Genomic DNA, 18,234 nt, shown 5'->3' on the forward strand with positions numbered 1-18,234 from the left:
TATAAAATACCGGAAAAAAAATCTTTCAATCAAAAAATACCTACAATCCTCATTATAACACTATTCTTTCTATAAATATATTTTATTTTTCTTCATAAACTAAATTTTAGAAAAATCGCAATAATACATTATTTGAATGTTTTAAGAACATTTTGAAAATAACAACAGCAATGAAAATTGAAGTCTTTAAAAAAGAAAAACACATTAAATTGAATGTAAAGTTACTAAACGAATTAAAATGTGCTGCAATTACATAAATGTTTCAGAAACACTTTGAAAATGTGTCCAAAAAATTCAAAACAATAAATAAAATGTTTCAATTGTAGTGAAAATAATTATTTTAGTTAATGTTTTAAATAAACATTGTGCCTGAAAAAGAATTGAATGTTTTTTACTAACAGCGATGTTAAGAATGTTTTAAAAATATTTTTAAAATGTTCTTTACAAATGTTTAGAAACGTATATGGAATGTTTCCGATTAACAGAAAAAGAATGTTTCATTTCATGTTTTAAGAACGTTTCTAAAACGTTTTATAAGATCTTTGATATTTGGAAGCTATAAAAACCCTTAAATGAATTAAGAATGTTTCAAAAACATTTTGACAACGTTCCTTCCAAATGTTTGAGACGTATTTATACAATATTTCAGATTTATGGAAAAGGAATGTTTCATTTCATGTTTTAAGAACGTTTTTAAAACGTAATATAGGATATTTGAAACCTTAACATACCTTTTGAAACATTTTTAAAACGTTTCAAAAATATTTTAGAAAAATGTTCCAAAAGGATTTAATCATGCTTTTTGAAAACATTTTAAAAATGTTTTTAAAATGTTATAATAAGAAAAGGAAATGTTTTAAAAACATTTTAAAAATGTTTACTCTGAAATGTTTTGAAAAAACCTTTTCACAACACCAATGAAATGTTTTGAAAATGTTTTGTGCTACCTGGGTGTAAGTGTGTTGAAGATATCTTTTATGGCGTGGTGTGCTTGGAAGGAATTGTAGGGTTTTGTGGTGGCATTTGTTGGGGCATCATTTGTTGCATTGGCATTTGTTCTAAGGAAATTTGAGGTGGCATTGGTTAGTGTGTTGGCATTTGTTGTATTTCAATGTCTCGAGATGGTTGCGGATTTAGAGAAATCTGTTGTGTAAGCATCTGTTGAGTGTGAATGTCGGGAGTTGGTTGTGTTTGCATCTGCTGTTCAAACTGTGACACCGATATCTGTTGGGTCCAAGGAGATGGCTGTGTGTAGTGTATGTAGGTAAGCATGAGTAAGTTTCATCACCCTGTGGGAAAATATATTAGAAAGTGTGATAAGAAATGTACAATGCAAAACTCTAAATACACAGTGTTTATATGTAAGGAGATTGTATGTGACTTACATGGTCTGTCATAAATATGTATTTTAAAGGCACTTGGACACAGATTTGAAGTTAATATTTTCTCATTTTTTCTGTATAATATTTCGAATTATATATTTTAATAGCATTTCACACAAAAATTAATTAAAAATCTTACTTCAGTGAAATGTTTTAAAAACGTAAATTTTTTGGCGCGTTTGATTGACACATCCTTGCACTTTCACAAATTTTAACTTTATTCTTAATCCTTAGGAAAAGTGGCAATTTTGATGTGTTTTAATGAGAAATATTAAAACTTTAATCAAGAAAAATGATTTTATCCAGAGTAAAAATGTTAGAAAGCAAAACACTTTCACAAGTATCGTCATTCCGAACTAAGAGATGCGTACATAGTTTAGCAAATCGAGCACACTCGTGTTATGTACACAGGTTTTGTAAACAGGGCTCGAGTTCTGTTATTGTTTATATTTAGAATTCACCTGGTGCGTTCAATCGTCACAGCCTGCTTCCCACAACTGCACGGACTGACAATATAAAGTGTGTTTGTTTTGCTTTCGAACGTGTCTACTCTGAATTTTCTGGATTACAATATTAATATTTTTCATTTATACAAAACGAGATTGTCACTTTTCCTAAGGATTAAGATTAAAGTTAAATTTGAGAGAGTGCAAAGATATGTCAATCAAACCTGCCGAAAAATTTGAAATTTCAATATCTTTTAAACGAAATAAGATTTTTTAATTAATTTTAGTGTGAAATACTATTAAAATATATAAGTCGTAATATTATACAGAAAATAATTACTTCAAATCTATGTCCCAAGTACCTTTAATCTAATTTTTCATCAAGAAATTTCATGGGAGAGTCAGGGCAGAGGTCCCTTCATGTGTCACAATCACAATTTTCAAAACAGAGGAATCTCGGGTTATATGCATGCATTGTCAATGAAATTGAGAGAGAGAAACGTACACATACTAAACATTTGTAATGGCTATAATTACCTTTTGTCTTCATTTTTTTTTATTATATCTTGGTCCTTTTCTTCTTCCATACTGCAAATCTTCGCCTGCTAGGATAACTTTTCTCACCAAATCATTTATTTACCATTACAATGTCTACATATAGTACCTCCAGGCGCTAGAGAGTAACCCAAGGGAAGTAATCGGGAAGCAAAAAATGCTTCAAAATGCAGAAAAAAATGAATATTCACCTTTGAATTTCATTTACAAATATCATTTGCCCACCAATTTTAAAACTGTTTTGATATAATCAAACATCGATCTTTCATGTTTTATTATTGCCTTATTTGCAAACAGCTGCATTTTTTGTGTTAAGTCTCTAAAAACTGAGCAAACTTTACCATATTTTTTTATATTTTGCCATGTATAACATGACCACTTAAGAGCGTGAAATTAAGATTTAACCACAAACATTGTTGTTTGAATCTCTTGTATTGAATTAAAACAATAAACACAAATTTAGATATCTCATTTCATCTCTGGACATGATTTTTCATGAAAAGCACAGATTTTCAAGATTTACCAAAATGAGAAACTTTTTATTCCGTTTCCATGGCAACCAAGATTAAAATTAAAAATCTATTTATAGTTTTAACAATCACTCACACATCTGTATTAAATTATGATAGAAAAATCAGAATCTGTAACTATGCGTGGCCAGCCAATTTTGATAATTACAGAGAATTGGTCTTAAGTATTTCATGTACAAATTGGCTTAGAATCATCAAACATTGTCAGTTGATGCATCTTGGGTTTTCGGAAAGTGACGACCAAACATTAGGTCACAGTGACCTACTTTCGAATTTTATTGCTATATTTTAGTATCTTAGGTATTTATTGGCTTAAAATCATCAAACTTTGTCAGTTGATGCATCTTGGGTTTTCGGAGAGTGTCTACCAAAAATAAGGTCATGTTGACCTACCTTTGACATTTTATGGCTATATTTAAGTATTTCCGGTACTTATTAGCTTAGAATCATCAAGCTTAGTGAGTTGATGCATTTTGGGTTTTGGGAGAGTGACGACCAAAAATTAGGTCACAGTGACCTACATTCGACATTTTATGGTTATATTTTAGTATCTTAGGTATTTATTGGCTTAGAATCATCAAGCTTAGTCATCAGATGCATCTTTGGACTCTGAAAAATGTCGACTAAAATGTAGGTCATGGTGACCTACTTTCAACTTTTAATGGCTATATTTAAATATCTCTGGTACTTATTGGCTTAGAATCATCAAACTTTGTCAGTTGATGCATCTTGGGTTTTCGGAGAATGTCGACCAAAACGTAGGTCATAGTGACCTACTTTCGACATTTTATGGCTATATTTAAGTATCTTTGGTATTTATTGGCTTAGAATAATCAAATTGTGTAAGTTGATGCATTTTGGGTTTTCCAAGAATGTAGACCAAGAAGTGGTTCTTATTGGCTAAAGATCATCAAACTTTGTCAGGTGGTGCAACTTTGGTCTTAGGATACTTAGGGTTAGAGGCTTCAAATACAAGTGATAGGTTGTACAATTTATCAGAAGAGCGATTCAAGGCCCTTGGGCCTCTTGTTTGTACCGACAAACATGGGCAACTCCAAACTTCTATAATATTCCTTTCGCTTTTCTCATAAACGTCACAAACAATTTAAAGGGAGGAGGGGGATAAACTTAGGAATTATAAATTATTAACCTTTGTTTCATGCTAGGAACTTCTCAGAGGAATTAAGTTTTAAAGTGTTAATGGGTGATCTATCCGTAAATGTATAGATTTCATGGACAACAATTCATGCATGAAAATATAGCATCTCACCGCGGATCACCTGTTAATTTCTCTCATTTACTTATTGAATATTCTTTGTAAAGAAAAAATGGCTCAATATATGGATAGCAGCTATCTTGTTTTTTGTCCCTATGACAAAACACATGTTGTCCGAAGGAGATTACCTCGCCACCTAATAAAATGCCAAAAAATATTTCGACCAAAGACTTCACTACATGTGAATATAACTTTTCGCATAAAATTATGAGGTGAAGGTGCAGAACATTACCATCGTTGTGAGGATAAGACAAGACACGACGGGTGGCTGGAATGGGAGAGTTTAATAAAAAAAAAAAAAGAAAGAAGGAAAACACTTCTCTCCCTCCGTATAAAGATCCCATAATAGAGGGAGAGAATTGGGATGAGGAATTGGAGCCACTTCTGACAAAATACTGTGCTCCAATTCAAGAATTCGAAAAAGTAAAACAATGTGAATGTGCAAAGAAGGGTGACACTTCTCTCCCTCAATATAAAGATTTCCAATTAGAGGGAGAGAATTGGGATGAAGAATTAGAGTCCTTTACTGGAAATTAAAAACAAACTTCATATGGAGAAATGACGTGCAGTTTATTCATGAACATTTCTTTTTTTTAATATAAAAACATGCAAGTCTTTATTTATTTAAATTTCTTTAAGCACTCGAAATATCTAAATGGGTAGAATTTAGCGTTATTGCCAGTGGCAATTAATGATACCATATGTTTCAATAATTAGTAGGTCAGGCGAATGCTAAAAATTGTCGTTTTCAATTTTAAAAGGCGGTCGTAACTCTTCGTACAATTTTATAACAGCAATATTTTCTAGAAATAGACCTTCGTTTGCATCTATAAATCGGCGGAAAAACTCTGTCATTATGCAATAAACACTTACATTTAATCACCAATGATAAAAACACTGATTCAGTTCTCTTTTCTTCGATAAAACAACGTACTCTCGCTTCGAATTTTCAAATCAAAAAGGCGGTCGCAACTTTCACTTTGGTATCAACATTATTGATTTTTCCGGTATAGGATATAAAGAAAAAACAAAAGATCGGCAGAAAAACTTTATCCGAAAAAGTTAGAATATAAAAATTGGCAAATTTAGTTTTCTATATAATCCTTTATAGAATCTGCCGCCATTATAGCTCCAATATGGCGAATATGTAAATGAGCAGAATGAACACCATTTCTCCATATGTTTGATGTGGGTTATTCTTACATTTTTAAGTCTGTTCATGTATGTATTAAAAATATATATTTTTCAATGCAATTTTGTATTTTATTGTTGTTTTAATTTGGCCCTTCTAATTTTAACTGTACAATAGAATTAAGAATATATACCGTTTTCATTTTACTTTTCTTTGCTTTTTAATGAAGTAAGTAAACAGTATTTAACCTCAGAAAGAAATGATATACATGCATACAAGATAGCAAAAAATCCCATTCTTATTGGAAACTATAAAACCGTGTTGCCCCTTCAAATTTAATAAACCAATGTGTACTGGCATTCATCTTACAAACATTGTGAATAAAGTATGTATGTATTTTAAATAATTTTAAGTATTGTGTGAGTTTAAAATCTGACCCAGAAGTCTCTGTCGAGACTGTAGCTCTACTGGTTTGTACTTATCAAAAACCATTTCGCTATTTTATGTATCTTTGTGTAGTTTACTTGTGTGCCAACTTATTTCGAAATCAAACTAAAACTGTAGAAGGAGTAGCCTTTTAAAGGAATTTTACAGATAATTCTATTTTTAGTAACCATGGTAAAACCGTTCATCGAAATCAAAAACCAATGCACTATTCTATGTATCTTATTGTAGTCTACTTGTGTGCTAAGTTATATTAAAATCAGACCAAAACTGTAGAAGGAGTAGCGTTTTGAAGTAATTTCACAGAAAATTCTATTTTTAGTAACCATGGCAACACCGTTCATCGAAATCAAAAACCAATGCATTATTCTATGTATCGTAGTGTAGTCTACTTGTGTGCCAAGTTATATTGAAATCAGACCAAAACTGTAGGAGGAGTAGCGTTTTGAAAAATTGTTTACGGACAGACAGACGGACCAAGGTAAGGTACATTGTGGGATTTTTGCTGTCTGTACTTTGTGGGGAATGAATGGTTGGTACAAAAAATCAATATGGGTATGAATTTTTCTGTCGGTATAATTAGTCATTAAGAAAATTTCTTGTCTGTTCATTATGGGTACCACATTCGTAGGTACAAATGAAATGTCCGTCTTTGTGTCTGTACTATGGGGAATTTATTTGAAATTATCAAGTTAATCAGATTCATAGTCGTCAGAACTGTGGGGGCTAGGGGAGGCTTAGCCCCCTACTTTATTTTTTTGCAAAGGTCAATCATCATTTAGGTATCAAACATTGTGGCGTAAGTTGACACACACCCCACCCCACCCCCTTTAACAGGCACGTTTCAGCGAGGTCGAAGGGTAATTGGGTGTTTGAAAGAAAGATTTTGTGCTGAAAGAAGTTTGACTACCCCCCCCCCCCCTACACCGTGAATTTTTTTGTTGTAGGACAATAGTCACATTTAAATTCAGCTTGTCAAAGAAGTATTGAATAAAAACTCGAGATTTCTAATGCAAAATTTTTCTCTTTTTTGCCAGGTTTGAATATTTCATTTCTCTTTCACAGTCATCCCTCCACCTACCCCCTTACGCTTTATATGTATTTGACTTCATCAATAGCACATGTGTCAGAAGCAAATTGTATGTGTGTGGCGAAGGGGGGGGGTCTACCAACATTATAAAAAAAATCTGCACAGACTTCCAACAAGCAACTTCCTGATAATTAAATCTAACTTTGCAAAAAAATGGGGTCGGTAAGTCCCCATCGTACTGACATTGGAAAGAATGGATGTTCATTTAGCAACTTCAATAATCTTGTGATCCTGTTTTCATTCAAAATCAGTATTTTATTTATTTACTCCTACTTGGGGTAATCATTCTGGATCCAAACCACAGTGGGTGAGAATCACTTTATTCAAGTATAACAGTATAGTAAAATGCTGACAGTTCTAAATCCAAGTGTTTCCTCCATCATTTTCTTTAATATATATATATATATAAAAACTTATCCAACACTAGTGCAGTACTACAACGGTGTATTAGTGCCATTTTAACAATGTAGAATTTGTTTTTTAAATCGTTTGTATGATTTAATAAATCGTTTGTACGATTTAATGAATCGTTTGTACAATTTATAAAATTGTACAAACTATTTATTAAATTGTACAAACAATTTATTAAATTGTACAAACAATTTATTAAATTGTACAAACAATTTTATAAATTGTACAAACAATTTAACAAACAAATTGTACAAACGATTAATTAAATCGTACAAACGATTTTAATAACTAAATCGTACAAACGATTTACTAAATCATACAAACGATTTACTATATTGTGCAAATGATTTACTAAATCATACAAACGATTTTTAAAAAAATTCTACAATGTTAAAATGGCACTAATACGCCGTTGTAGCAATACTTTCCACGATGAATTCTCCCATTTCATATCCTTCTTTAAATTGATACTTTTTCGACTTTGTGCAAAACAATTATTTTTTTCATACAAAGAATTTATCCCACTCTTTGTCCATAACGAAGTTAACAGCAATGGAAATGACTCCATGTTAAGTCTCCTATTTATTGTCCCTCTATCGTTTGCGTGAAAAGAATATGGCATCCACATATTTGACACAACACAATACATAATTTTCACATAATTTAATAGTTTAATGTATATCTCTACAAATTATGCATGCGAGCATACAAGTAACATAATGAGCAAAACACTTTCTCATCCCTTTGATGAAAGCGCAATGAACATTAATAATTATGAATGAAAAAGTGTTCTTTAGTTAAAAATTAAATATTTTAAGGTCACATTATCAAGATCTACAAAAACCAGGTTTTTATGGTAAATATGATCTCTTTTCAATCATTATTTCCATCATGATAAACATATCTTTAATATTTTAACCAATTATTGAATAAAATGTTTGTGTACTCTAGTTCTAATCTATTGATAAAATTTTCTTCCCAAAACATCAATAAAAGTAGCATAATTTGAACATGTTGAAAGTGTTAATAGCAGATGATATAACATCTTTTAAGAGAGCACATTAAAAGGATGTCATGAACACATGAAAAAAATGTACATGTGGCAATACTGCATTGTTGTTTTCTTTCAACTATTCCACAGTCTTGTTCTTCAAAAAAATTCTATTCATGATGTAAGGGTATTTCGGACTATTTCCTTGAATAACCTTCTACCAAGTTTTTGTTGTGTTATTCTAAATATAGACAATTTAAAAAAAAATGATATTATCTATCAAAAGTAAGTGCAAGTCAAAAAGTTAAAATGAAATATTTTAAATCTAGTAATAAATACCATTTTTACTTTTAATAGTACATGTACTATCTTTCAGAAATGATGCATTTGTACATGTACAAAACCAAAACAGCAAAAATATGTAATGAACAGGAAGTGCAATAATCATCACCAGTGCTAATAACTACAGTAATCAGTGAGCAAAAGTAAACAATCAAGTAGTTTCCTGGTCAACAAGAAGTGAAAAAAATATTCACTATATTTTCACACATGTTGAACTGAAAGAAGAATTCGAGTTTCTCTGTTTTTAATATTTGTGAAAGTTGGTCACAATTATAGGTGATCATACTAAAAGATGGGTCAAAACAACTGATCATTTATTTAACAAAAATACATAAAACTGACTATTTTTTCGCATTAAACATGTACTTGAAATAATGGGAACTTTTTATCGCGTTTTCAATGCTAATTATAATATTGAATTGTAACTTCCATTTGGTTTTGTCAATTAAAAGTCTAGATATACCTCTTTCATTTTTACAAAGAATCTAACACAACCCTTGAACAAATTGAATATATACAATAACCTTAATCTTTGGTAACATAACAATATGGAAAAAAATACAAATAAGTTTAAAGCGCCTTGGTATAGAGAATAACTCTTAAAGCTCTTTTCACATGCAATATGAGGTATTTTTCGGAATGATTCAATTACATCATTACAAATCATTATTATTTTTTCTAGCTTTAACCAGCATGCAGCTGACTTTTTTCTTAATATTGTCTCTTGGTCGTGCATGCAGTAGACCACCACATTTCTTGCTTTGGGCCATCACTTTCTCAACGTCTTTTTGACCAGGACACTTATCTCGTGCAAGAAAACCTGCAAACCTCTTATTTATTTCTTCTTCTTCTGCTACTGTCCATTTCTTCCTCGTAAAACTGGCCTTTTTCTTCTTCCTTGACTCTGTAACAAATTTTTTGACAGAACAATGTATTAAAATTTTGCAGACAATGATTACCAGCAAGAAAAACATGAGGCCAATAGGATTAACAGTCATCTGAAAAAGCACATATGAAATAAATTTATAAATGTTAAAGTAATACTACCCCCCCCCCCCCCCCCCCCACACACACACAAAGATTGAAAACATATCCAAACAAGAGATTTTTGTAAAACACTTATGCCCCCTCCCCCAAAATTGAAATTTGTCCAAGTCCAAGGGGCAAAACTCTGTCAAAAATGGCAGGATTATACCCAAAACAGAATTTGACAAAGATTCTCATCTGATAAATTTGTACACTAAATTTCATCTCAGCATGTGCAACGGTTGTGAAGAAAAAAAACAGAAACTGCAAATAATTGGAATTTTTCTAAGTCCAAAGGGGAAAAACTCTGTCAAAAATGGTGCAATCATACCTAAAACAGAACTTGATCTAGATATTCATCTGATAAATCTGTATACATATACTAAATTTCATCTCAGTATGTGCAACGGTTGCAAAGAAAATGAACGGAAACTGCAAATAATTGGAATTTTTCTAAGTCCAAGGGGCATAACTCTTTAAAAGATGGCTCGAACTTACCCAAACCAGAACTTATACTACTAAATTTCATCTAAGTATGTGCAATGGTTGAAAAGAAAATGAACAGAAACTGCAAATAATTGGAATTTTACTAAGTCCAAGGGGCATAACTCTGTCAAAAATGGGGCGATCATACCCGAAACAAAACTTGACCTAGATATTCATGAGATATATCTGTATACCAAATTTCATTTCAGTATGTGCAACGGTTGCAAAGAAAATGAACGGAAACTAAGTGGACCGATAGACCGACGGACGACAGACAGACAGCAGCAAAGCAATATGCCCTCCCATCTTCAAAGGGAGGCATAAAAAGTCCATATTTCAAAGATTGTTGAAATCTCAAATTATGCATGCAGCTTTTTAAAATAAATAATATGATGGTTTGTTTGGCTAAATTCATTTAACTAAAAAAAAATTCTTCAAAATTTGTACCAGTATTGAAAAACAACTATTAATAAAAATGACTTTTTAGGCCAAATATTTCTCACCAAGGATTATATTACTTACTGACTGGAATTTCTTCCTCTTCATCTTCCAACAGGTTTGGGATGAATTCTTCTTCTTCCTGCCTTTCACCGTCATCTGTGTTCAAGAATCTGTCATCATTCTCATCAACAGTGTCATTTGCTTCATCTGGTTCTTCAATTAATTCTATGATTTGAAAGAATGATTTTATTTAATAAAAATGTTTGATCATATTTTTGAACATTATCCTTTTTTAATAAGAGTAAGCAATAATGAAATAAGTAATATATGTTCATGTATAGTTGGTATTTATTTGAACTTGAATACATGTATGGGATAATTTCTATAGTTTTATGAATAAAATGAAACAAATGCAGAGCACTTACCTTCCAAGCTTATTTCTTCCAACCTTTTGTTTTTAAAGTATCCAACCTGCTTCCTGTCCATAAGCATTAATAATTTTGCAATATCTGATCTCTCTATGATATCTGATGTACATCTATAGTGAATGTTGTGCACATCTAAAGTATGGCCCATGTGATCGATGATCCACTTTTGCTGTTGAGGTGTCACATCCAAGGCCTAAAGAAAAAGACACATAAATTCTGTATTTAAACCTTTACAAGACAGAAACTGGTTATAATTGCAGAACAGTATACAAATCCGAGTCTTACGTTTAACTCTTTATAACTTACTGAATTGTTAAAATGCAACATACACCTAATATCCCGCAAGCACTTGGTACAAGTTTTTCTAAAGTTTAGTGTACATAATAATATGACATCATATTTTAATAAGAAAATAACTTTCCTTTTTTTATGAGATTTTGTAAGCATAAAATAAAAGGAATCTGGCAATAATTGAATATTAAATGAACATTTTAAAGAGCGTAAAAATGTGTGATTGCGGGGAAACGGTATATGCCTGATTTTGCGTTAGAAATAGGGAATGGTATATTTATCAAATGCCTGACTGTGGGGAAGTGGGTCAACAATCATTTGCACAAAACTTGGTTTAAGTAGGGTGTTTCATTTAATTGCATGTTAAAAAGGATAAAAACTAAATTTACCTGACATAATGTTGCCATGAGACGTCTCATGTTTGTTCCTCTTATGCGTTCTGGAAATTGAAGATCAGCATTCTGCGTCACAAATTGTACAGAATCATATCCCCTAACAACACCTGCCCCTACAAACAATATTTATTTTTCATCAATTTCAATGATGGCATAATCAGGAATGAATGTTTCAGTATTTTGTTTCCATTTTTTTTCTTTGACAATTATAACAGGATCAAAAGCATTAACTGTCATTTGAAGACATAGAGGTTGAAAGAAAATTTAAGGCATCTTTCCCCATTTAGAACCTTTTTCTCCCATCTTACCAAAATTTTTTCATGATGCAAAGTAAAACTGTATTTCAAATACTTAAATCTAACTCCTTTAGTTTCTAGTTGATATGAGGTTATGATAATTACAGAACTGTTTACCCATATTACTGTCTCTCAGTATTTTTTATTAGATTTGTCAGCAAGATTTGGCATTTGCAAGTAAGATTTCATTTTATACATATCAATAAAGAACAATTACATTTCTGATTTTTTTTAAACCGCTGCATTTTGGCCACATGACATCACTTAAATGTTTGATATCTATCTCTTGTTTTAGCGATCAGAAAGTGTCAAACAGACAGATCATAATGAAAACTAGTTGTTAAAATCACTTTAGCAAACCATGAGACATGTTTTGAACTTAAAATCAGTACAAAATACACTGAAAATCGTAAGAATAAACAGATCTGTAATTGTGTAGTATACAAAATATATAAAGAGATTACCAGATCATTTGTAAATATATAGATAATGCCAGATCAACTGTAATTTGTTATAAACTCACTGTTTGTTGCAAAGATATAGACACTTGAGCTTGGTATTCCTGCAGCTGCTCTTACACTTTGATTACATAGATGTGCCAGAACTCCACGTACATACTTTGGAATGATCACTGGTACACATTTTCCACACTAATAGAAAATACAAAGATCAAGATTAAATGCATAAGATTGCATGATACATATATTAAGTGCATTTACTTCCAAAAGAATAATGTCTTAAGGTACATGTATTTGTCTACATCTACAACAGAACAATCAACAGCAAAAATTAAAAAAAATACCTACACAAAATAATTGTTTAATACACAACATACTTTTAAATGCTAAAAAAAATTAGTTACAGCTTACATATGCATGTAAAAGTTGCTAACCTTTCCCCTTATTTCAATCACATCTTGTTCTTCTACAAGTTTTCTTTCAAATTCTGACAGTGATTTCACTATTTCTCCTCCAACACCTGGATCTATTCCAGTCTTCCTGTTGTGGTAATCCACCAACCTGACAAATCAATGATTACGTCAACACAGTATAATATAATAATCTTACAAAAAAAAATTAATATCATATCCCTTCAGAAAAAACCCAGTTACATGCCTCTTCATCAATCTGACTTCAAGAAGTAACAAGACTTATTTATACTTTTATAAAGATAATGTCTTCAAAACATATTTTCACCTAAACTCAAGGAGTAAATCCATATTGTATTATAATTAGATATTTATAAATTTGATTAATAGCCTTAAAAATACCTCATTGCTTGAATTTCCCCTGGACGCCGCCGGTTATAGGTGATGAGTACTGCCTCAGTCAGTGTCGACCCCTTTTTGAAATTCTCGTAAGTGAGGTTTCCTTTGTCGAATGATTCTAGTTCTGTCTTCAAGTAATCCGAAAGCTTTTTCACATCTGAAGGTAGAGGAAGCTCAACTTTCTTATTTCTTCTTCTTTCTTCGAGATTGACTCTAGCAAGTTTTGAACACCATTCTAACTCCATAAGCTTCAAGAAGTTTTTAGATGCTCTTCTTTGGTCATCATTTCCCTGTCTAATTGCTAAGCCCAGTTTCAAATTACATAATCTCTTCAAATGGTAACCTAGTTTGATGGCATTTGAAGGGGCCTGTAAATTTTCGTCATTGTCATCATCCTGTTTCGCTACTTTTAACGCTGCATGTGCCACCTCGGAAAAATATCTCGGTTGAAGGTAATACTCCAATCTTTGCTCTGATTGTGTAATTTTTCTGGTTTCAATCAGAAGGCGACTTGTTAGTCTCATAACAGCCGATACATAATGTTTCCTCATTAGTTTATTGCCAATATTTCTCTTGTGCCAGTGATTTCCTAAAGCTAAAATCAGATTGTCATTTTTTGCTACCTGTCCAATCTTATCCTCCTGCATGATTGGGAATACTTCATTGACAAGTGACTTACAAGCAGTTTCTTTAAGTCTTCCAGCAATCATTGCACTCTGCACCATTATATTACCCTTGGAGGTAAAGGAGCTGGAATCAGCTGATAAGGCACAACATTTATTTTGGTGTCTGTATAAAGTATCCAACTTAAGCCACTCTAAGCATAAGGGACATGGGCCATAGTTCAAACTGTTGAAATTTTCATTCGATCCTATTCTTCTTGCAAGTACCATCTCCCCTCGTTTCTTTGATATTGTTTTTTCATTTTGCAGATGGTCACCTTTATTTCTCAACATTGAGATGTTCTTCTGGCGTTCTTTACCAACTAGGGCTTTGAGATTAACAACTTCTGTCTCCTTGCTATGTGCTTTTGAATTCAAATGTTGTATGAAATTTGATACTGACTTGTAACAAAATGGGCAGAAGTGTCTAGTATTGTAAACACGGTCAGATTTTTTAAATTTTCCAGACTTTGTTGTTTTTGAAGAGATGATTTTTCTAATAAAGATTGAGGGATAAGTAATATCTCTGATAATTTCCTCCTCAACAATGTCTATGTCACTATCAGACTCTGAAGAAGATGCATCATTTTCATTGGACTGTGGGTTACATAATGGACCTAATGGTGGAAGGTAAGGGATCTCTTCAGACACGTCACTGTCAGAATTCTCTACAAGATCCTTGTCAATGCCCTTATTTGTTGTAGATGAAATAAGCACATCATCTTCATAACTCTTTCTTTTAACACCTTTAACACACGTGGAGGATGATATATCCTCATCAGAAGTACTCTCTTCTTCCTCTGACTCTGAAGGAATAAACTCTGAATCCAATTCCATTTCATCAATCCAATCATCATCCTCATCACTGCTAAAATTGACATATTCCATGAGGTCTTTAAGTAACTTTTCATCTCTAGCAGAGAGGGTAGATGAAGTTGGTAATGAAGACTCTGGGGACTGTTCACCAGTAATGGTAGTGTCTTCACATGAAGCTGGAGGGCTCTGTAAAATCAAGGTGTGGGATGGTGCCTTCTCTTGTCCCGGCTTATCACTTGTGGTAGGCACCTCTTCACATAAAGCTTGACCACTCTGAAAACTCAAGGTGTGGGGTGGTACCCTCTCTTGTCCCGGCTTATCACTTGTGGTAGGCACCCCTTCACATGAAGCTGGAGCTTGTGGTAGGCACCTCTTCACATGAAGCTGGAGGGCTCTGTAAAATCAAGGTGTGGGGTGGTGCCCTCTCTTGTCCTTGCTTATCACTAGTGGAAGGCATCTCTTCAAATAAAGCTGGACCAATCTGTGTACTCAAGGTGTGGGGTGGTACCCTTTCTTGTCCCGGCTTATCACTTGTGGAAGGCACCTCTTCACATGAAGCTGGAGGGCTCTGTAAACTCAAGGTGTGGGGCGGTGCCCTCTCTTGTCCTTGCTTATCACTAGTGGAAGGCATCTCTTCAAATAAAGCTGGACCACTCTGTGTACTTATCACAAGGTGTGGGGTGGTGCCCTCTCTTGTCCTTGCTTATCACTAGCTCTGTGTAGGCTTGTCCTCTTCACATGAAGCTGGACCTCTCTGTGTACTCAAGGTGTGGGGTGGTACCCTTTCTTGTCCCGGCTTATCACTTGTGGAAGGCACCTCTTCACATGAAGCTGGAGGGCTCTGTAAAATCAAGGTGTGGGATGGTGCCTTCTCTTGTCCCGGCTTATCACTTGTGGTAGGCACCTCTTCACATGAAGCTGGAGGGCTCTGTAAAATCAAGGTGTGGGATGGTGCCTTCTCTTGTCCCGGCTTATCACTTGTGGTAGGCACCTCTTCACATAAAGCTTGACCACTCTGAAAACTCAAGGTGTGGGGTGGTACCCTCTCTTGTCCCGGCTTATCACTTGTGAAAGGCACCTCTTCACATGAAGCTGGACCGCTCTGTGTACTCAAGGTGTGGGTTGGTGCCCTCTCTTGTCCTGACTTATCACTTGTGGTGGGCACGTCTTCATGTGAAGCTAAAGGGCTCTGTAAACTCAAGGTGTGGGGTGGTGCCCTCTCTTGTCCTGACTTATCACTTGTGGTGGGCACGTCTTCATGTGAAGCTAAAGGGCTCTGTAAACTCAAGGTGTGGGGTGGTACCCTCTCTTGTCCTTGCTTATCACTTGTGGTAGGCACCTCTTCACATGAAGCTGGAGGGTTCTGCAAATTCAAGGTGTGGGGTGGTGCCTTCACTTGTCCCGACTTATCACTTGTGGTAGGCTCTTCTTCCAATGAAGGTGGACCACAATGTGTACTCAAGGTGTGGGGTGGTGCCCTCTCTTGTCCTTGCTTATCACTAGTGGTAGGCTCCTCTTCACATGAAGCTGGAGGGTTCTGCAAATTCAAGGTGTGGGGTGGTGCCAATTTGTTTTTGCTCAAAGATTTAGCATATTCTACGTCTTCCATATATTTATATTTCAGATCAGCCAATTTTTAACATTGTCATGAATTAGGATATCCTATAAAATAATTTGGAAAAATTTTCATGAAATCACGCGCATGCACGTGCGCTGCAATCTGATTGGCTGAAACTTTAAATGGCTATATCTCCTTTGTTTTTTGACGAAATGCTTTGAAATTTAAAACATAGTCATGCATTAGATCATCCTGCAATATGATATACAAAAAAATTCAAGAAATCACGCGCATGCACGTGTGCTGCAATCTGATTGGCTGAAACTTTAAATGGCTATATCTTCTTTGATTTTTGATGAAATGCTTTGAAATTTAAAACATAGTCATGCATTAGGATATTCTACGATATGATTTAGAAAAAAATTCTTGAAATCACGTGGATGCACGTGTGCTGCAATCTGATTGGCTGAAACTTGAAATGGCTATAATTCCCTTGGTTTTCAACCAAACAGGATGGGATTTAGAACATAGATAGATATAAGGGCCTCTAACAAGAAGGTATGGTCATCATGCACGTGCACGCACGTGCGTGCATTTGGAACGAGTGAAATTAAAAATACACTTCAATGAGTGATTTTTAATACTTTTGGATTAAATGCTTTAATATAAAGTATATTTAAATATATGAGTTGCGTCAAGCGGAAAGGGACCTTCGTGACATAAACGTAATTACGTCACAATAGCGCTTCAAAGATGTGACGTCGCGCCGGTGCGTTTTGTCAATAAAAAAAAATTATACGATAAAGCAAGACAAAACTTTATTTGCGTAATACAAATGTAAAAAAAAGACACGCCTATAACTGTCCGAAAAAATTGTAATTAATGTCGTAAATTTATAGATTTACAGGTAATATTTCCAAAATAGTTTATTACCTAATTTAATTTTGATAGTTCATGAATGGCCTTACTCATGAGAAGTGAAAAATGGCTGAATAAATTCATGTACGTGTTTACCTCAGTAATCTTTGAAGACAATCGCGTCTTTGGCCTTTCCGGCTGAGCCCCAGACACTACAGATAAGTTGTCTCCTACATTTATTTCAATGTTTTTTGTTTTTTTTTTTTAATTTGGTGTGGGGATGGGGATTACATATTCCATACACATTCTTTGTTGTTTCTCCGTTAGTCAGAAAGGCCCGAGAATTAGCGACTCAATGCCCAAAGTTTGTTATCAGAGATTAAGTAATCGAATCAATTTAACTGATACTAGCATTGTTGCAATAGCGTTTTGTCAATACATATAGTAGGAAAAACATGAATGCAGCTGCTGGAAAACTGTCTGTTGAAATTTCATAAAGGATGAAGCGGCGAAAGCGGTACGGACTTCTGTATCTTCTCATCAGCACCATCACCTTTGGCGCAACAGTCTGAGGTTTGAAAAGCTGACGTAATAAAATGTGAAAATAATCAACAGTGGTCATTTTCAAAACTAATTGGAGGTCTTATAATATTCATTGCCTAAATTTATTGAAATAAATTAAAACTAAACATGTTAACACGTTAACTTTGGTTTAAACTGATGATGTTTATGTTTAACTTCAAAGTCGAAAATAAAAGCGATGATTTAAAATCAGATTAATGTACATTAGTTTTATTTTCTAGTTTGACGTTTACTAATTTTATTGAAGGCAAATACAGTTGTTCCAAACATTTTGAATTGAGCTTATAATCTTGCATTATATCGTATAATTAAATGGTTAGATTACCCCCCTCCTCCCCAATATCAACCCACACCCTAACATCCTCGCGCGCGCACTTTTTTTTTAATGTGCTTATGTTCATTTTATGTTACTATGGAAAGGGGGGCTTTCAAGGATTCCGATATTTGTTTCGTTATTCTCTTGATCTTGATTTCCGTAATTTTTTTTAAATTTCTAATTAATTTTTTTTTTGTTTCAATTTTGCTTGCT

The 18,234-nt window shown here is 33.5% G+C and overlaps 2 protein-coding genes across 2 annotated transcripts; both read right to left on the reverse strand.

Annotated features, from left to right (window-relative positions):
- Window positions 1–7,914: 7,914 nt before the first annotated feature.
- LOC134236887 (uncharacterized) lies at window positions 7,915–15,057 on the reverse strand. The gene is made up of 7 exons (XM_062719041.1): window positions 13,233–15,057; window positions 12,855–12,981; window positions 12,486–12,612; window positions 11,661–11,779; window positions 10,978–11,173; window positions 10,634–10,777; window positions 7,915–9,503 (listed from the first exon to the last, which is right to left on the reverse strand). The coding sequence occupies exons 1-7, from the start codon at window positions 14,777–14,779 to the stop codon at window positions 9,256–9,258; spliced, it is 2,508 nt and encodes an 835-aa protein (XP_062575025.1). The 5' UTR covers window positions 14,780–15,057; the 3' UTR covers window positions 7,915–9,255.
- On the reverse strand, window positions 15,048–16,337 carry LOC134236889 (uncharacterized; the record flags this gene model as incomplete). Its single annotated transcript, XM_062719042.1, has 2 exons — window positions 15,048–15,360; window positions 15,460–16,337. Coding segments are annotated over 2 exons (1,191 nt in total), but the record flags the coding sequence as incomplete, so codon positions are not given.
- Between the last annotated feature and the right edge of the window lie 1,897 nt (window positions 16,338–18,234).

Source organism: Saccostrea cucullata, unplaced genomic scaffold (genome assembly GCF_032062105.1).
Source record: "Saccostrea cucullata isolate Sc308-1 unplaced genomic scaffold, CSIRO_AGI_Scuc_v1 ctg3359, whole genome shotgun sequence".
NCBI lineage: Eukaryota > Metazoa > Mollusca > Bivalvia > Ostreida > Ostreidae > Saccostrea > Saccostrea cuccullata.

What these genes read in the sequence shown, in the direction of transcription:
- LOC134236887 (XM_062719041.1), bottom strand. Translation starts at nt 14,779, where the DNA reads ATGGAATATGTCAATTTTAGCAGTGATGAGGATGATGATTGGATTGAT. An exon ending in CTATATCTTTGCAACAAACA is followed by an intron (nt 11,780 to 12,485) that starts GTGAGTTTATAA and finishes TATTGTTTGTAG; the next exon opens with GGGCAGGTGTTGTTAGGGGA. An exon ending in AGAGGAAGAAATTCCAGTCA is followed by an intron (nt 9,504 to 10,633) that starts GTAAGTAATATA and finishes AATTTGTTACAG; the next exon opens with AGTCAAGGAAGAAGAAAAAG.